Genomic DNA, 20,058 nt, shown 5'->3' with positions numbered 1-20,058 from the left:
ACTTTTTTCCTCAAAATATGTTGTCATTTTCACACGTAAGAGTGTTCATGTGTTATGTCTATTGAGAACATTTGGTTTAAGCATAACTTAGACGCGATAACACATATTTGTAGCTTCTGTAATTTTTTTAAGGTATTGTTAAAAAAATCGCTTGGAAAAATAATGAAATGTATACAATCGTTCAACATATTTACAAAATATTTATTACAAAAGGAAACAACAATAATATATAATAATTTTTGCGTTTCTTTTATTTTTTCTGATGACTTGCTCAGTCGGATCAAAGTTAAAACATGAAGTCATGAAAGTGACTTTCTAAACAGATGTTTTTAAAATTAAAAAAAAACTGTCACCAACTCTCCCCAGCCCTCTAGCGCTAAGCAACCTCAGATTGAAGTTAGGTTAGTTTGTGGATTTACAAAACAATATGAGACATAAGTATATAATATACAAATACATAACTATTCAAAACTCAATACAAAAACAAATAAATCTGCAAAAGCACAGCCAACAAAAACTTCCTAAATAAAATTACCTAACTTTTTGCAACATTGTAAAACCGTATATATTATACTTAAAGCAGACTTAATAAGATTAAAAGGATTTAAGTTAAATAATTACATACAGAAGCAGCGCAAAATCACAGAAACAAATGAATACACTTATTAATTCTATCAATGAAACATCAAGTATAAAAACACATTTATCCTATATACCGGTAGTTGCTGCAGCTATCGTTTAGTTTATTAAATTACTACAATTAAAAGAGATTTAACTAAGCGTTTAAAGGTTTTTTTCTTCTATATTTGCTATAAACAGTTTTCCAGAACTTGAGTGTTTCCGTGTAGCGCAGCGGCGTCATGCGGAGTTCCTCGGAAATGAGCAGCGCCCGGGGCTCTGAGCCGTCGGCCGCCGACCAGCGCAGCTCCTCCGTGCTGCCCGCGCCCGCCGGCAGTGGCATCGGCGTCGGCTCTCTGCAACAAAACACTCATTCATAAAGGGACTTGGCTCAGTAAAAAACAATTCGTCAAATTATTTGCTCACCCAAACTTGGCGAAGTTAGTCCACAACGTCGTCATAGTATCGATCATTTTGTTCTCAAACAGCGCGGGTAGCACGCCTTGACTAAACAAATAGAACAGGTCGTCGGCATGAGACGCGCCCGGCGCGCTCCGGTATGGTTCCCCAGAAAAAATCTTCGCCAAATTTCGGTTCCCACCGTACCCGAATATGTAACTGTAAACCGGCTTGTCGTTCGTCTCTAGTAAATACTCAGTTTCCTCAATAACCGCGTTAACGAAATAAGCCTCGCCCTGGAACTTTGCAAGTTGCAGCAAAGTCTCCTGAGATATTCCCTCGTCTCCGAAGTACATTCTATGTAAGTGCTCCGCCACCCGTCTCCTCTCCTCCTCCGTGGGGAACGTCAGGTCTTTGGGGAATGATTTCTCGATTTTTATCTTCGGTATCGTCGTATCGTTTTCCATACCCGCAAACAAGTACCCCTCCTCGGAGTTAAAGCCGATGATCATCGGCACTTTATTGTAATGGCCCCTCCTGTACATGTCGTACGGGTACTCTATCAGGAAAGGCTCAACGCCCTCTATCCTGTCTTCGACGCAAGGCACGTACAGACATTCAGAGAGAATTACGTTTCCTTCCAGGCGCGGTACTCTGGTGACTATGAGTTCCGCGTCTGATTTATTGTGAAATATATCATAAATTTCTCGAGGATCTTCTGTCTTGTAGCCCATCACTTTGGCCATTAGGCTAGCCGTATAGATGGGGCGGTATTGTATGGCCCACGGCGCCAGCGAGGAGCCGCTCTGCAGGATGGCCTTATGGAAGAGGCCCGCGGACATGGGTGACACCACATGGTAGGACACGGACGACGCGCCTGCGCTTTCGCCGAATATTGTCACGTTGTCCGCGTCACCGCCGAACGCTCCGATATTTCTTTGTATCCACTTCAAGGCCGCCACTTGATCCTTCAAACCCGCATTGCCCGGGGCTTCCTTAATCCTTAGGCACGCGAAGCCCTGCAGGTTCAATCTGTAGTTGATAGTGACAAGTATAACTCCCTTGGTGACGAGATACTGCGGACCGTACACGTGCCTGGAACTGGAGCCGTCGTAGAAGCCGCCGCCGTGGATGAACACCATTACAGGCAGCGACTCCCCTGCCTGACCCGCCTCCAGCGGAGTGAACACGTTAAGCGTGAGGCAGTTTTCTTGCCCGGTCACAAATGATTTGCCTTTCCGCTGTGGACATCGCACGTTCTCGTTTACTGCATCGAAAACTCCATTCCACGTCGGCTCAGGATCGGCGGCCTGCAAGGGAGCGAAGTATACCGTCGTAGTCAAGTCATTTGAAGTTAATTTAAGTTAGGTTTTCAAGAAAACACAAAGAATTTGTTAGTCACCTGAAATCTATTATGTGGGCCGACGGTGGCATAGGGTATGGAGAGATACTGTCGGTGCGAGCCGTCCGGCGCCACGACACCCCGCAGCAGGCCGCCGCTCACCTTCACCTCGGGCGTGTGCTGCGGCACAAGACGCGCTGCCCACAGCGACCACAGCACCAACCACTGCCGCCTCATTGCCCCTCACCTGCCTGCCGGCCGCTTCTACCACCGGAAGCCGCACACCGCACGCTGAACACCGCACGTCGCACACCGCAGACCCGCACCCCGCACACTGCACGCACTACTCACGATAAATGTCTTGTCACGATATAAGCGCACGAAATATATTTAATTTCATGACACAAATGACACGCACTCTTCATAATATTCACACTAAAACAAGTGAAAAATAAATATAAATTGTACGTTTTACGTATCACATGGTCATTACGTGAAGCGTTTATTTAAATGTCTTGAATTCAATTTGCAGTGCTCACACAGTGTGTGCCTTTCCGCGTCCGCGCTCTGGCACGAGTGCGCTAGAGCGCGAGGGCCGCGCCGGCCGCTGATAACAAGTCTTGATGATAAATCACTTTTTGATTTGTATATCGATTACGAAATTTTGGACTTTGAACTCCATGACGACTGGACTTTGCCCGGCCACTATAAAACATTTATGACAAGTAAACTTTGACACATCCTTGATGTTGTAAAGTTGTAAGGGCACGCTACATATGTAGGTATCAAACGTTGACTGTAATTAATGTGAGTACCTCATATATGTAATATGTAATGTTGTGCGTGATTGTGTTGTGTGTGCACAGCACAGAGCTGGTGAAGGCGGCGGGCTGAGGTCATCGTGTGATAACAAAAAATGTTAGTTCCGTATAAAAAGCACATGAGTTATTAATACCATTAATAAAACAAAAAGATACAAGGAACTTACTTAATATTTTTAAAACAATGCATGCAGAACATACAAATAACAGTCACATAATAAATCTATCACATTTTTTATGAGCAATCGCCGCTATTGTAAAATAAAATACCTAATACAATTAAGTTTCGAGGATTACTTAATTTGACAACTTTAAAAGTAATTTTAAAGAATATGACATAATACGTAATACCAATTTTTATCCTATTAATAACTGTCCCACTCCGTCCGCGCTGAATTAAAAAAAAACCTAATACGTAGCCTATGTGTTCTTCCAGATTATGTTCTACGTCTATGCTAAATTTCGAGATACCTTCAAACAAACAAACATTCATCCATCCATCCATCCATCCATCCTTCTATGAATCTAAACATTCGCATTTATAATAGTTGTAATAAGTAAGATTTTCTAAGTGACACACGGCTTTTTAGATTTTTTCTGTTCTTTACTGTTTCAGTTTATACTAGTTTTAATAACTAACTTTGTTGCATCAAATGTTCGAAATTAGGACATTTATTGGCCTAACTATAATATATTATATAAAAATTGCTATAAAATATTCGTTGTATGAAGGAGGAAGTGGTGGCAGCGAGGCGAAGATTTCTATCTTATAATGATGGCCGCGGATTTCCCAGAAAGATAAAAAATGTGTGAAACGCAAATGTCTGTCGTTCTGTAGTCAGTCGACAGTACAAAAATGTTCTGGCCTTAAGTATATACATATGTTTACTTGCAAGGACAAAAATCACTTGCAACAATTTTCATTTTACCTAAATCCTAGACAAAAAAACTTTCTTTTTCACCTTACCACTGACGGAACAACCTAAATTACACCTTATTCCAACTACAAAAGATTAGTTTTTGCAATGGTAATAACCAACAGATACACGATTACACATAGAATACGTATTAACAGTAATCGTAGTGACTGACATATATTTATACAAAATTAATTAATCACTTGTTGGTATTAAGTCATCACAAAAATATACCTTATTTCTTAAGCAATAAGGTCAAAGTGAGTATAAGAACAAGTTTAAAATGCGAATAAGTTAAATTGTAAGTGAGCGTCCGTGTTGTTGTGCCGCCGCTGCAGTGAAACACAACACACGTCTCTTTATTTCCTTGTTTTCTTTTATAAAGTTAAATTGTTTTAAATAAATATTATTTTGGTATCATTTTTAGTTATTTATAAAATTGTTTAATTTAACTTTTCTTTACTTTTTCCTTTATTTTCGAATGTGAAATCATTTTTAAGGTGAATAAGTAATGCAAAAGCCTAAGAAAGCATACCTAAGTATTTTATTTATTTAATAAAAGATTGTTAAAGTGAAGTGCAATGGTTGGAATCATGATTCAAAGTAAGTTATTATTTTTATAATTGTAGTTAATATAATACGAGGTGTACCATTATCAAAGCGCTGTCTCCGCACACCACATATACAAGGTTATTTCTTACTTTCCTACATAACATTATACACTTTAAAATATTTAAGCGACACCAAATGGAAAACAAAAAATGTAAGGAAAAACAATTTAAATATAGGTTTTGGGTTTTTTAATAGTGTCTGAACCAAAAAAGTAAAAGTAGATATCAATCATGTATTTAATATACAAATTCTTCATGTTGCAGTCAGTTAACATATCAAAAGAACCGACATAAGTGATATCGTAACATGAATCTTGAAGATTTTTGTCTGTCGACTTTCACAAACTCCCTGGTTAACTCTCGTGTGACATGTCAACATGTCTATGTGTGTTTCTTCAGCGATATTCACTACATACATACATACATACCTATGTATTGACAATGCAAAACGATACTGGGAATCCTCTTAGTTAAGCACACTTAGCAACTCAGCCAATTTAAGTTAGAACTAAGTAATATTTGAAACTCAAACCAATTTAAGTTAGTCTAGATAGATATCTTCCTAATATTTTGATCACATCACAGACGTTGATGTGTATAATATAATCCAAATTAAATTCATGTTGAGATAATACTTAGTCGGTTGCAAAGGGCTAAGCAAAATAAACGCGATACATAAAAACGTCTATATAGTGGGAACACCAGTGGGGGAAACCAACATATGGGTCTTATAATAACTAAGGATTTTACAGCTTTTATTTATTCAATTTGCAGCAGTCAGTAGGCAGCAGCAGTAGCAAGCAGCAGCGGTGTGGGCAGCACAAGATGCGCGCCCAGCAGTGGGTGGCGCTGTGGTCGCTGTGGGCGGCGCGTCTGCTGCCGCAGCGCACGCCGGCAGTGCGTGTAAGCGGCGGCCTGCTGCGCGGCTCACTCTCCCCCGATGGCTCGCACGCCGCATACCTTGGCATCCCCTACGCCACTGCCGGTAGATTTCAGGTACGAATATAATGCATGGATGTCGTGTTTTCATAAATTTCACTCATTTTACCCTTTATATTGAAAACTCAAGTTCAGCAGTATCAGCAGTGGTCTCCATAGATTAGGCATAATCGTACCCAATATCAAAGGATCAAAGGTCGAGTAATTAAGTGAATGTATGTTAATGTTTTCAGGCGCCGAAACCGGTGACCGGCTGGAGCGGCGTGCTCGAGGCGCAGGACGAGCACATCAGGTGCATCCAAAGATTCACAGCCACCACTGTTCTCGGCACGGAGGATAATTGTCTCACTCTAAACGTCTACACGCCGATAAACAGAGGTCGTATACTGCCCGTGATGGTGTACATCCACGGCGGCGGCTTCCGCGACGGCTCCGGCTCTCCGTTCATATACGGACCAGAGTACTTAGTTAAACACGAAGTTATCCTTGTCACTTTAAACTATAGACTAGAAGTAATGGGATTTCTGTGTCTAGGCATCCAAGAAGCTCCGGGCAACGCCGGCCTTAAGGACCAGCTGGAGGCTTTGAAGTGGGTAAAGACAAATATCGAAGCGTTTGGCGGAGATCCAAATTCGATAACGTTGTTCGGCGAGAGCGCCGGCTCAGCCTCTGTTGTGTACCACCTCCTTTCCCCGATGTCTGCGGGGTTGTTCCACAGAGCCATAATGCAGAGCGGCTCCGCGATGTCCCCGTGGAGCTTCCAGTTCGAACCCGTGAGCACCGCCAGCGCGCTCGCCGCACAACTTGGTTATAACACTAGCGACCCCTACGAACTTTATAATATTTTCGTCAACACATCTGCAGAAAAATTGCTCAGCGCTCGCGTACCGAGAGCTCGCGGCGACGTCGTGCTATCCGAGAACATCTTCGTGCCGTGCGCTGAGAAGAGAATTGAAGGAAATGATCAATTTCTTAATGATACACCATACAACTTACTCAGTCTAGGAAAGTACACCAAGTTGCCGGTTATCGTCGGATTTAACAACGCCGAAGGATACATGTTCGTGGGTAAAGAAAACGACACAACAATTTCAAATATTAATTTCATCGATTCTCTGCCGAGAGATCTTAGTTTCCCCACGATGGGAGAAAAGAAAAGCGTCGCCGACACATTCAATAAACTTTATATGAATTACGAGAAAATTTCAAAGAATAATTTAGTAAAGTTTTCTCGTTACGCGGGAGACTCGGGTATAACGTACTCTGTGGCGGCGACAGTGGATCTGATGCTGCGGAGCTCCGAGCGGCCGCTATACGCGTACCAGTTCAGCTTCTCCGGCTGGATGAACGTCGTCAAGCAACTTTACGGGTTCGCGGGCGCGCCGGGCGCTACACACGCTGACGAACTCTTCTACTTGTTCAAACTCAAAGCAAAATTGTTTCAGTCCTTCCTCGAACTGGACATGGTGGACAAGATGACTACAATGTGGACTAATTTCGCCAAATACGGGCAAGTATCATTTCTTTTTTAAATATATGGAGGGAAAAAGAGTTAGCTTTATATTAATAAATTAGTGAAACAAATATTCATGCAAACAACACTTCTAATGAGACAAACATCCTTTGCAAATAATAAACACAATAGTCCGAATACCGGATTAAATTATACGTTACTATTATATATATTTTCTCTTGCGCTTTTCTTTGTTATTATCCAGACTTCTCGTGCGCTGTCATGTTTCTAATTAACTTAATACATCTACGTTTCAGGGATCCTACGCCGGCCGTTACCCAATTACTGCCCGTAAAATGGCCTCCGACGGAAAGGAATAATCCTCGCGTTTTCGTTATAGACAGTCAGTTCAGCACGGCGCCCTTGTGGAGCGGACCTGCTTTATTGTTTTGGAATGAAACGTACTCTAAATATAGAAGAAAAGGTTAATAACTTTGCCTAATTTGAAAAGACCTTATCATAGTGTACTAATGAGATTAAGGAAAGATATATTTAGGCGGTAGACTTCGCATCGTTTCGAATGTAAAATTGCACGTTAAAAATGAGCGCTGGGATTAGCGTCGCGACGTGACGTGCGGTGGCGGAAGCGGCGGTTGTTTGTCTGCAGCCTAAGGACTGCGGGGGTTTGACGTAACACATTTTTTTTGAATGAACTTGCCTAATTAGTTAATAGAAACTTTGCTTGAAATTTAAACATTTGTGTGTATACTGTTTATTTTGCTCAGATTCTTTCACAGGCGCTGTACACGCGCCTCTAATTCTTAAGGAAAATTTTAGTTACATAGAAATTTTATTCGATCATTAAAATTGAATTATAAAAGAAGAACTTACTAAAGTTTTTGGAAATAATTGTAGAAGAATAGCACTAATCACATTCAGTGCTGATACGTATACTTATACATAAAAAAATTATGATAGGTTTAGGCCATTTATATTTTTACGAGAAAGTCTGTACAAAAAAGTTGTGTTTATAGTTGTTTTTTTGTTTTGACTATTATTATTTGAATTTGAAAATTATTATTTTACTTGATGCAAGTGCTATCCACTGTGTTTACTGAAAATCGCTATCTAGACATCAAAAAAAAATTAAAACAATCCCGAGGAAAACGTTTTCCAAACTTTGCTTTATAGTAATAGCTCTCATACAACGAACGAGCAATGAATTACTTCTCGACTACAGTATTATGTGAATTCACGATAGTTACATGGCGATTACGTTAATTACCAATCCAAATACATAAAATACATACAAAACTGTTGTTAAATAATATAGAAAAACTTTCTTAATAAAGTACTTAGACTAAGTGAAATGGCTAAGAAACGTTTACATAAAATATTTAGCAAAGTATAATGAAAGTACAATCGGACGTACTCGTACATACTCTTACATATGTATAGCAAGGTCGCGGTGCGGCGGCGGCGGATGTGCTGCCCTCCGCTCTTACCTAATGCACCTATTGCTGTTACTGTCCCCAAAATATTTTATACTTTGTCCATTTAATATGTATGAAACAAATGGAATATTATGTATTTGCCTATTTTGAATGTTAATAAACAAAACACTAAAATAGTCTTTGAATTTAGAATTAAAATTATTGAAGAAATAAAACATAGTTTGGAGAGGCTCAAGATCGGCTCGAATGTGCCAAGGTTAGAGCTGCCGCTGCGGCTGCGGCCCGACGTTGAGCAACACTGCTGAAGGTCAATAATACTACAAGGCCACCGCACCACACCCGATACACAAACATCATTTTCTCTAAATGTCTACAAAATGACCAACTTTTTGGCAACATTAGAACAACGACGTATCAATTCAGAATATTATCGTAGACAGGCAGATTGCGTGACTGACTGGAAGCAATTAATGCCAGATCTAACATCTCAATATAAATCTTTCCTGATGTACCTCACCTTTTCACCTTATAAGGTTACTCTTATTATAATGTTCATCTTTAGTAATATGAAAATGAAAATGTATAGGACTCTCAACTCAGTCATATAACAAATACAAAATATCCACAATATATATTTTTTTTATATCATAAGGTGGCAAAAGAGCGAGTGGGTACCTGAAATCGCTGAAATAGCGAAGTGACCGTTGCCCATAGACATACGCAATTGCATATGCGTTGCCTACCTTTAATCGACGAAGGAGAGGATGCACAGAAAGAACATATCTTCCCTTCCCATGCATTCTCTCATCCGGAAAGCCACTTCCACTTCCCATCCTTTCCTTATAAGAAAAAGGGTGGGAAGGGAAAGAGGACTAAATTAGGCCTCCGGGACGCACACTCATCAGACGAAACGCGGAATTGCTTCCACTTCACGCCTGTCTTCTGTGTGGTCGTGGTATTTCACCGGACGAGCCACCACTGTTAAATATTTTGAGTTTTGAGTCTACTGCTCATCAGTTACACTCTTATTGTCAAAAAATGAAGATATGTCTCAATCTATTTAATTATTATAATAAAATAGAAGTGTCTGTATGTAACATAGAAAATATATCATATTTCGCAAACATGACCCGATTATGTGGGAAGGATTTCACTGGAAGGTAGCTCACGTGTGTATGAAGTAGAGATGAGTCGTCAAAGTAAAAAGAAAAACAACACGAAAAAACAAATGATAAAAATATTCATAAATAAGTAGCGAGTCAAAGTTTCGCGCGTGTTTTGTTTAATGATTAGCAAATGTTGAGCATTTTGAAGGTGTTTGTCGGTGGAGCGGAGCTGTGCGCGATCTTGACTTTGGCAGCGTTATGCAAGAACAGCCTGAGTCTGAGCCTTCGCTGCGTTTGCGACATCGACACCCAACGACTAAACACCGCGCACTGCTAATACAACTGCTGCATCACAAACAATACAAATTGAGAAAAAAACTTGTTGCATTGAAAACCTTTCAGTTCGTAAAGCAATGAATTACAACTTTTCCACCCACCACTAAGTGGAAAATGCAACTAAGTAATAAGTGTATATGGCCAATGCAGTCTCATCCCATATCCCATTTCGAGAAGCGCGCCTGCGGCTGTTGCAAATACAAACAAAAATTTTGTTTAAGGAATGAAATTGTGCAAGAAGACTGCATGCTGCAGGCGCCCTTAACACAGATAACCTCACGTAGACTGACCTCTCGAGCTGCGGTGGGCGAGCGCCGGGCCGCCACAGCGTGTGCACTGCCCTGGCCCGCAGCCCGCACTCGTCGCGCCGCGCCCCGCGCGCACGCACGTCTGCCGCGACCCGCACCTGTGCCCGCGCCCTCTCCCGCTCCGTTACAAACACTATAATACAACACGCGCAAACTTTACGTACAGATTTCAATGTTAACATTGTAAGCGGCTTATTCAAGTACACGAAACCAACAGTGATTTAGAATATTCCAAAGCAAACTGTAATTTAAAACCTTAAAAAATATTTTAATAAAATTAAATTATTTTAAAATACAGTAAATTAAGTATGTGTAAGAGGTGTATGTTTTAACGTAGGTTAATCGGTAAAATAACGTCATTTGATTTTAATTCGATGACTACGCAATATTGTATAGATATTTAAATAGATACTATTCATGGATCAATAGTACCTAAAGCTATGCCGATTCGGTATTCATTTATATTAGTTAAACAGTAGTCAGTGTTGGTGTTTGACATTTAGCAATGAAGTGGTTGGTGCTGCTGTCTCTGATCGTGGCCAATGTGGTGAGGGTGCCTACTCCCGTGGTGAAGACAAGCGGCGGGTTGGTGCGCGGACGCCTCTCCGAAGACGGCCTCTTCTACACCTACTTCGGCATCCCCTACGGCTACGTCGGTGACGAGAACAGGTTCAAGGCGAGCAATCTTCATTTATATCATCTATGTATATAACAGAGTATATAACAGGTATTATAAAACGCGAAAACGTGAACAGTACACAGAAAAATATTCCATCACGACATACCTACAATACTACAAAGTAAAGGTCTGAAGGTTATTTTTATTGAATCTCGTAGACGCTAATTCTGACAGCATTCCTATGAATGTGCAATCCGGTGCGCTGGATATCCGTCACTCGCGGCGTTTGTGACCACTCCGGTTCCAGTTACACGTGCCTTGTAAAATGTACTTAATGTTGTTTTAAGAGTTTTTACTAATTAACTTACTAAATTACTCATACTAATTAACCGTATCTGTGGCCCAAAAGTATCAACTGAAGTCACATCTCAATAAATCTGGACGCAACTGATGATGTTTGCTGTTGCCGCCGCGATACTGCGGGAACGTTATTTTATAATATATTCCTTGTACAGCATTCCAATTATTAGAAGTTCGAGGCTTGTGTTAGCATTTTACAATTTGCAACAATAGTCCAATGACGAGATTCGAACTCTAATCACAGATTTATTAAAAAAAGACATGTCTGAATTATAATTTGTAACACTAGAACTTTCCAAAATAAATCCATAGACAATAAATTATAATACATAGTCAACTATTGTAACCATTGTGTACAGTGTAAATATAATTTCTTATTTTTATTTTATTTGACTACATTATTTTTTACATAATCGTTACATACGGACAGTAGATTTCGCTGCTGCGCACGAGCTGATAAAAACATAAAAGTAAAAAATTACAGTCGTTATTTATGATGTTTATACAATATATTATTGTAAGAGAACTGCTGACATTCAAGGAATTCATTGTGTAGATAAACACAGCGTATATAACAAATATTAATGTTTGATTCACGCAAAAGATAGCTTCTAGTGAAATTAAATTATCATATTTAATTGTTGACCTTTGTAAATAAATAAATGTTGATAAATAATAGATGTGAACAGCGCCTCGGTCGACAGTGGCGGGCGCGCCCTCGCGGTATAAACATGGCAATTCACAATAGTCAAAAATATCAAATGCTGTTTATAATCAACCAAGACTAATATTAATTTAAGTTTATTAAGCAGTAGCTAGCAAAGATTGCAACTCAATTAAAAGCATGGCTTGCACCGTTGCAAGTCGTTTCACCCGATGAGCGGGGCGAGGGGAGCGCCGCCGCCTCCGGCCGCGTGCTCGCCCGACCACCAATCCTGGGCTGTTGCATGCACTCCTGCTTTACTTACTTACCCATACCGCAGCAGACATACATACAAGGGCGCGCTATCTTCACTCAGTTTTTCATATCGCGACGGGGCTAAAGTGGATGGAATGTTCTTGCACATATAGGTATACTTAGTAATAACCTTGGATATGGAGAAATATGAAGGTGTGTTAAGACACACTAGGTATTACCTAATCCACTTGCAATTTAAGTTTGTCTTGAAATGTGTAGCTTTCCCCGCGCACTGCAATGCCATTTGTACTGTACTCAATTGGGCTTAGTAAAACAAAATACCACTTTATTGAAATAAACAATTAATTTATTATCAGTACCGAGTACAAAACATTCATCATTCAATATATCATAAACAATACAATAAATTATAGACGTACGTACATTATGTAGGTACATATACGTATATACATTTTAAGGAAAATATTATAGGTACCAATGTTCTAACGCTAAATGTGAATCAAGTAAGGATGTATCAATGTAAAGGTACAATACAGGCGTCCCCCACCAATACATAATTCTCGTTGTGTATCTCAGTTCATACGACTTGGCAACCTGATCATTTTCTAATATGACATTTGTTGTAGGCGCGGCCTGTTCGGGATATTTACATTTTTGTGACTGCATTTGTTAATAAATGCTACCAAAGACATTGTCGCAAATTTAAATTAAATCTACAATTCGTTCATACATCATATAGTTTGGCCTACGTAAGCTAACAAATAAAAATTGTCTTCTCTGCCTGTTACGAATTGTTGCATTTTTTTTATTTTTACGATATCTCCTAATGGCAAATATAATCTATAATACATTAAATTCTCTTGATAATGAACACATTTATTTACATAAGGGTTAATACCGAGCTCGAAAAATAGCGTTGGAATTAGCGCATGAATTTAATTGTTATTCCAGAAAAAAATTATTATTGTGAAAAAACTATAATAGATAGATATATGCTATCACGGACTTTTATTTAGCTTGGCGGGTCAATAGATAATTGAGGAGAACAAATGTAAATAAGAATATAATTGTGGTGCACAGGCGCCGCTGCCGCCGCTCAAATGGAAGGGCATCTTCGAGGCCATCGAGGAACACGTGCGCTGCCCGCAGAAGATGCTCGGCTCTGTAGTGGTGGGCGACGCGGACTGCCTGCGTCTCAACGTGTACACCCCCGCCGCGCCGCATTTCGCGCCGCTGCCCGTTATGGTCTACATCCACGGCGGCTGCTTCTTCGAGGGTGCCGGCACCGCCTTCCTCTACGGCGGAGACTACTTCGTGGAGCACGGCGTAGTCTTCGTCGGCATTAACTATAGGCTTAACGTGGAAGGCTTTCTCTGCCTGGGCATAGAGGAGGCGCCGGGCAACGCCGGTCTCAAGGACCAGGTGGCAGCGCTCCGTTGGGTCAGGGACAACATCCGGGCGTTCGGCGGTGACCCCGGCAGCGTGACGCTGTTCGGGGAGAGCGCCGGCGCTGTATCCAGCTCCTACCTCATCTCCTCGCCCGCCGCCCGAGGCCTCTTCCACAGAGTCATCCTCCAGAGCGGGTCGTCCCTAGCGTCTTGGGGAATGCAGCAGGATCCGATCAAAACTGCCAGCAACATTGCTAAAGAATTCGGTTACTCCACCGTAGACCCCCGTGAGCTGTACGATATCCTCTCGCGGAGGAGTCCCGAGGAGTTGATCCTGGCAGTGCGCAACCCGCAGCACAAAAATTATATAACGGCAGAGACTCTCCTGGCGCCCTGCATAGAAAAGCCAATCCCCGGCGTGGAAGCCGCAGTGACGGGGCACCCGCTCGACGTCATCGCCTCTGGAAACTACACCAAAGTCCCCATGATAATCGGCTTCAATGACAACGAGGGCATCTACTTCGTAGCAAAAGATTACGGCACCAGAGTGGAGGAAGTGAACCCCTTCGAGCTCCTCTCCCCGGACCTCGAGTTCCCGGGCGAGGATTCACGAAACTCTACCGCCGAGATGTTGCAGAACTATTACTTCTCTTCTAAAAAGGAAGACATGATAATGAGCGTAGTGGAGCTGTACTCGGATCTGTACTTCAAGTTCCCCGCCGTGATCGAGGCCGAGCTGTACTTGCGCACGTCGCCGCTTCCCATATACCTGTACGTGTTCCAGTACAGCGGCTACATCAACTTGCCCAAACAGGTGTCGCGCTTCGGTGGCCGGCGCGGCGCCTCGCACGCAGACGAACTTTTCTACATGTTCAAGCCGGCCTCCTTCCCCCTGCCGCAGCGCTACCTGGAGACGTCCATGATCCGGCGCATGGTCACGCTCTGGACCAACTTCGCCAAGTACGGGTGCGTATATCTCTTACTATTCACAAGTAGCAACAATTTATGTGAAACAAAACGACTCACATTTATCGCAACTTGACATGGCATTTTCGTTTTGGAATAATTTTTAAATTATATATTTCACTGTGATAATTAAACTTAAGTTATTTTAAATAGTGTAGCAACTATTGACTCCACTCGTATCATCTGTAGTATGGATTCTATACAGACTATGAACCGCAGATAAAATCGTTGTCAAATGGCTTCATAATTAGGCCAGCGCTAAACGCGGCCAGATAACACAGCTTGCGCTGCTCCGTTCTCCAGGATATACATACCATACAAGTCCTAACGCCAAATAGAAAAATATATAGTAAATATTTAAATGTAGTGATTTTACTTTCTATTCCACTCATTAAGAGTAGAATGGTTCCAACCGAGACATTTACTTATAATAATTACATGATTAATTAATGTGTATGTACTTTGTTTTCAGTGATCCGACCCCACAGAGGTCGCAGTTGCTGCCGGTGAGGTGGCGTGCGGGGCGCGCGACAAGCCCCAGCGCGCTGGTGATAGACCGCGCGCTTAGCACCGCGCCTATGTGGGACGAACGCGTCGTGAGCCTCTGGAACCACACGTACGCCAAGTACCGTCGCAGGAGCTTCGGCCACTACGGCCTCGTGCGAGATGCGGCCGCCCTCTCCTAACTGCACGCGCGAGGAGCACTGCACTGCACTGCACTGCACACGTGGCTCTATTGTGCACTACTGGGACAGACATCTCATTGTGCGTGCGTACTATTTAAATGCCGTGAAAAAATGTTAAAGTATACGAAGCCTACGAAGATGTACGTTCAAAATATATACGGTCGCAAGAGTAAATTATGTTTATTATCTACATAAAGTGTTGCCAAATGGTACCTACAGTGTTACTTCATTTAATTAAATTGAATAATTTGTTCAATGACTGTCAATTCTGTGATTGTCATGGGACCTCGTGCCATGTGTTTACATATATATTTTTGTTCCCTTTGAAATACTGCAGCGAAACCCAAAGCACGTACTCTGAGGTACCTACATAGATTAACTTTCGTAAAGGTGATAGTTTCTAGTCCTTTGTGCAATAAGTTTATATACAGTGGTTATTTATATTAACGTGGTGTTATTTAATAAATATTTCATTACATTAAGTTGTTTCATTATTTATATTAAGAAAACAATCATGTTTTCGGCATTAATCTATTCATGAAAAATTCGTTAATGGACTGAGATAAGTGAGTTGTTTTGATGATATCATACTTCCTCGCTGGTGTCACTCGCAAAAAATGCGTAAGTACATAGTAATTATTTTAACGCGTATATTTAAAAGTAATTTGCAAGACAACACGCACATATACTTCATAATCGTGCACCGTATCTAAGTGATTTTATACACATTTCGTGAATAACCTATGATTTTAAAATAAATTACAAAAAAATCTGATTTCTACTCATTTACCTACATATTACATAAAAAAAACTTACATCTATATTAACGTACACAACCTAAACAACTCTTCACGAATACATTTTATTTAAATATATAAGAGAGGAGCTAAGCGCATTCGTGCCGAGGATACACTCGTTGTATTCACAGACAAACATCGTCTTCTGTTGCTTACAGATTTTGTTAAAGCTTGCACTTGCACGCACAATTCAACTGTTTCGCCTGTAATTTGATTACTGCTTACATAAAAACTAAGGTGGTGTTGAACAAATTGATTTACGCGAGACTTTTACGTATATTTAGGACTATTTTAATTCATTATTGGCTGATTCTTTATCTCTAAAATTAAACAACCTTTATTTGAAGCAGCTCGTTCATTTCACAGTAAACTAACTGAGAAGAGCGACCATTTATGAAAATGTTAGTTTTTCATAAACTGCTCGGATCGGACCCGAGGCGTTGAACTGCGGCGGGACGGCGCTGTTCAATACTTACGCGCGCACCGCTGCGAGGCCGGCAAGAACCAGGCCGAGCGACAACACGCTTTGGGCCGGACATAATTAAAGAAAAATACAGAATATTTACTCAGTTACATTCAACATATGTGAATATTACTTATACAGACGAACCTAGATTAATAAGAACTGAATAAGGGAGAGGAATTGCTCGGTACCGACGGACGACCTCCAACCATTATAAGCGAAAATATTGCGGTCCCTTGCACTTCTCGCTCTTCCAGGTTCCAGTTATGTTTGACAACCCGAACACAGATAACAATGTCAATGCCATGGACACGATTTTGTTTTACGAAAAAGATGTTAGAATTTCCAAAAGAGGAGTATGTACCTGGACATCTATCATCCCTGTAGTTACATATAATGCAGGTGAACAGATGGACATTTCCTACTTTGGTACTGACGGTTACGATTGGCAGCGGTGGTGAGGATTAGAACTAATCATAGAGATAGAATTAGATACATCGCTGGAAAGTACTGGCGTCTTCGATTGATTGTGCAGCTAAGATGGGCCGACAGCCGAATCCAAGTTTACACGTCTGTTGGTTGAGTTAGTAACACAAAACGCGGCGCTATCGCAGGGCACGTGGCCACGCCGGCCGTGTGTACACAGCGCGCGCAAGAACGGCCCGCCGTCCATGCCTGCACGCCTCCGCACCGGCTTCGGAGAGCCTGACAGCTGCAGGCCCATTGACATATTCCAACGCGGCCACAGGAACGGCAGCAGCGGTGAGCGGTGAGACGGCGGGGTGGGGTCGCTGCCAAATACAAAAATACACCTTGTCATTACTGGTAGGTACAAAATTCGCATCCAATGAAAACTATAACGAGAATTCTTCGTCTAACCCGCCAACTCTCACACAATAAACAAAGTAATATTCCTAAATAAACTTACCCATATCTCATAAAGTTTGTGATGAGGAGGGTTAGCCTGTCGATGAAGGTCCTGTCGTTCGGCGTGAGGGGCAGCGGCAACCCGCCCGGTTTGAACATGTAGAAGATGTCGTCCGAGTGCGTCGCGCCCGCGCCCGAGCCACCGCCCCCGCGCAACTCGGCCAACATCGTCGCGAAATTTCTACTGCCCCGGTACGAGAATATATAGTTGTAAATGGGCTCGTGGGAAACTGAAGCTAAAAGACGCAGGAAGGCGTGGTGCGTGCCACGGACGATCCAGTCCGAGTAGAAGTCGACGAGACCGCGGCCCGCAGCCCCGCTGATGCTCGCCGCGCCGAAGTAGTGCGAGCGCAGTTGTCTCGCGATCTCCTTTCTGTTCGCCGGACACCACGAGAACACGGACGGAAGCCTCTCCTCGAACTCCTCATCCAGTTTCTTCAAAATAACTCGCTCCGTCAACCCAAAGAATAGGACGCCCTCGTCCTCGGCGTGCCCTATCATCATGGGTACCTTTGTGAATTCTCCGTTTTTGAGCAAATCGTACGGCGCGCCGAAGAAAAATGGATCTGTCGCGTTCGAATCCATACACGGCGAATATTTAAAGTACTTCGGATCTACGGAGGTGCCTGCGGTTGCGCGAATCAGATCGTCGATCGGGGAATTCAGGAAAACTTCGTAGATATCTCGCTCGGTGTTGACGGGCGCGAGTTTCCGTGCATCGTCGAGGGCAGGCGCGAGAGGATCTAAGTTAAACGCCCAGGGCGCGAGCAGCGAGCCGCTCATTGCGATGACCTTGTGGAACAGGCCGCGGCTGGCGCGCGACACCAAGTGCATGGTAGCGGCGGCGGCGCCCGCGCTCTGTCCGCATAGCGTTACATCGCTGGGCGCGCCGCCGAACGCCGCAATGTTCTGCCGCACCCAGCGCAGCGCTGCCACCTGGTCCCGTAACCCGAGGTTGGAAACCCCATTCGCGCAGAGAAAACCGAGTACATTCAGCCTGTAGTTTATCACGACGACGATCACGTCCTTGGCTACCAAATACTCTGGGTCGTAGTGCGCCCGCGTGCCATAGTAGTAGGCGCCACCGTGGATGAATACCATGACTGGCAGGCTACGTGCCGGGCGTGCCCCCGACGGCGCGTGCACGTCCAGCACTAGGCACTCTTCCGTGCCCACCACCGCGGAGAAGAGCATCTGAGGACAACTGCGGAAGCGATCTACCGCCTCCAGCACACCGCTCCATGGCGGCGCCACTCTTGGAGCCTGTTAATTAAAATAAGACTCAACAATTGCATTTCAATTCTACGAAGTCGATGAAAGTAAATATATAAATAGAAGTGTCACATGTGTTGAATCGACCTGAAATCTGCCGGCCGTGGCGTAGGGTATGCCGTAGTAGCGGCGCTGGCCGGCGGGCCCGAGCACACCGCGCAGCCGGCCCTGCGGCGTGTTCAGCACCGGCGTGCGCGCCGCCCCGCCCCGCGCCGCACAAGCCCATACCCACACCCAGCACAGTATTAACTTGCACATGCGCACCATCGTACCAACGTCTTAAGTAGAAACAAGTGATTGATTTCTTTTATAGATGAAGATTTAATTGAATATTGGAGAAATGAATTTCCGCAAGACGTCGGTTGTAGCTCTGCGTGGGTACTGACCCTGTACGCCTCGTCTCGACTCTCCGCCTCTTGCACAACCGCCTTGCTCAACTGCCACCACTCCGCCAAGTCCATTCACACAAACAAACTCTGTGACAAATACCATGTACCTAATACAGTTCGGATTAAATACTTTTTCACATCACTTACTCGTATGGAATCGAAAATAATTTACCGTGGACCTGCAATAAGTTTGTTTTGTTTATATCCCCCATACTCATAAAATCTTTCTTATATGTTTTAAAGGTAGAAATAAAACATTTTTTTTATAAAATTAGTAGTGACTGGTCAAGAGCACTATCTATCGACACAAAGACGGCCTCTTTGATAAATGTATTATAATTTTAATGAAACCATGAATTCTATGGAATATCAGAACTGAAAGATCAGAAGACGAGTAATGGCGGCAAATAAATGCTATTTCCGCCTTTTAAGATATTTTCGTTCTAAACTTCTAATCCGAAAAATTTAATTGCTATTGGACAAAACACTTCTGAGGCCTGTACTAATAATCTATGGTTCCGAGACTTGGGTTCTCAAGTTCTCTCTCTGTTCGTGGCTCAAGATAGGGAGAATTGGGCGTCTTTGGAGGAGGCCTTTACCCGAACAGGGGTTCCTACAGAATAATAAAAAAATGAAAAGTACTAAATTAAGTCTATAAATAGTGTAATGAAGAAAAATACCTTAGGATACTGTATTGTGAGCATATTCTCTTATTGCAAGTTGTAGTTACTTTGTACATTTTGTTTGTACCATGTATTTATCTGTATGGAAATAAATGGCTTTATTATTGTTATAGGCGTCAGTTGTCAAATCTCAAGTAGACACAATACAGATCAGTTACAGTGTAAGTTTTCTGACACAACAAATCATTTTCATCGATACGTGAAACTGAACGTAAACAGTATTTTGGTAGTGGTGTGTGTGTGAGGCCGCGCCCGGCTCCGGATGGCGCTCACCTCGCCCACTGC

The 20,058-nt window shown here is 42.5% G+C and overlaps 5 protein-coding genes across 10 annotated transcripts; 2 read left to right on the top strand and 3 right to left on the bottom strand.

Moving 5' to 3' along the window:
• Window positions 1-246: 246 nt before the first annotated feature.
• Window positions 247-2,613, bottom strand: LOC106114335 (esterase FE4-like). The gene is made up of 3 exons (XM_013307492.1): window positions 2,420-2,613; window positions 1,045-2,327; window positions 247-974 (listed from the first exon to the last, which is right to left on the bottom strand). The coding sequence occupies exons 1-3, from the start codon at window positions 2,594-2,596 to the stop codon at window positions 776-778; spliced, it is 1,659 nt and encodes a 552-aa protein (XP_013162946.1). The 5' UTR covers window positions 2,597-2,613; the 3' UTR covers window positions 247-775.
• Window positions 2,614-3,056: 443 nt separating this feature from the next.
• LOC106114336 (cholinesterase 2) lies at window positions 3,057-8,689 on the top strand. 4 transcript variants are annotated; one of them, XM_013307494.1, is made up of 4 exons: window positions 3,057-3,137; window positions 5,483-5,704; window positions 5,881-7,157; window positions 7,418-8,689. In XM_013307494.1, exons 2-4 carry the CDS (start codon window positions 5,534-5,536, stop codon window positions 7,587-7,589), a joined length of 1,620 nt encoding a protein of 539 aa, XP_013162948.1. In that variant the 5' UTR covers window positions 3,057-3,137; window positions 5,483-5,533; the 3' UTR covers window positions 7,590-8,689. The 4 variants fall into 4 exon arrangements, with proteins under 4 accessions (XP_013162948.1, XP_013162949.1, XP_013162950.1 ...); XM_013307495.1 differs by having other exon boundaries at window positions 3,094-3,166; XM_013307496.1 differs by lacking the exon at window positions 3,057-3,137 and adding an exon at window positions 3,222-3,277.
• Window positions 8,690-10,412: 1,723 nt separating this feature from the next.
• Window positions 10,413-15,720, top strand: LOC106114406 (esterase FE4). 3 transcript variants are annotated; one of them, XM_013307601.1, is made up of 4 exons: window positions 10,413-10,487; window positions 10,808-10,980; window positions 13,283-14,556; window positions 15,029-15,720. In XM_013307601.1, the coding sequence occupies exons 2-4, from the start codon at window positions 10,810-10,812 to the stop codon at window positions 15,240-15,242; spliced, it is 1,659 nt and encodes a 552-aa protein (XP_013163055.1). In that variant the 5' UTR covers window positions 10,413-10,487; window positions 10,808-10,809; the 3' UTR covers window positions 15,243-15,720. The 3 variants fall into 3 exon arrangements, with proteins under 3 accessions (XP_013163055.1, XP_013163054.1, XP_013163053.1); XM_013307600.1 differs by having other exon boundaries at window positions 10,413-10,547; XM_013307599.1 differs by lacking the exon at window positions 10,413-10,487 and having other exon boundaries at window positions 10,554-10,980.
• Window positions 15,721-16,966: 1,246 nt separating this feature from the next.
• On the bottom strand, window positions 16,967-18,195 carry LOC106114157 (uncharacterized). The gene is made up of 2 exons (XM_013307255.1): window positions 17,431-18,195; window positions 16,967-17,293 (listed from the first exon to the last, which is right to left on the bottom strand). Exons 1-2 carry the CDS (start codon window positions 18,012-18,014, stop codon window positions 17,038-17,040), a joined length of 840 nt encoding a protein of 279 aa, XP_013162709.1. The 5' UTR covers window positions 18,015-18,195; the 3' UTR covers window positions 16,967-17,037.
• Window positions 18,044-19,162, bottom strand: cce-3 (carboxyl/cholinesterase 3). The gene is made up of 4 exons (XM_013307028.1): window positions 19,088-19,162; window positions 18,789-18,950; window positions 18,102-18,692; window positions 18,044-18,055 (listed from the first exon to the last, which is right to left on the bottom strand). The coding sequence occupies exons 1-4, from the start codon at window positions 19,160-19,162 to the stop codon at window positions 18,044-18,046; spliced, it is 840 nt and encodes a 279-aa protein (XP_013162482.1).
• Window positions 19,163-20,058: the final 896 nt, after the last annotated feature.

The sequence above is a fragment of the Papilio xuthus genome, unplaced genomic scaffold (genome assembly GCF_000836235.2).
Source record: "Papilio xuthus unplaced genomic scaffold, Pxut_1.1 DF828142.1, whole genome shotgun sequence".
NCBI classification, from domain to species: domain Eukaryota; kingdom Metazoa; phylum Arthropoda; class Insecta; order Lepidoptera; family Papilionidae; genus Papilio; species Papilio xuthus.
Note: the sequence above shows the minus strand (reverse complement) of the source record. Positions and strands in the feature narration are given on the sequence as shown.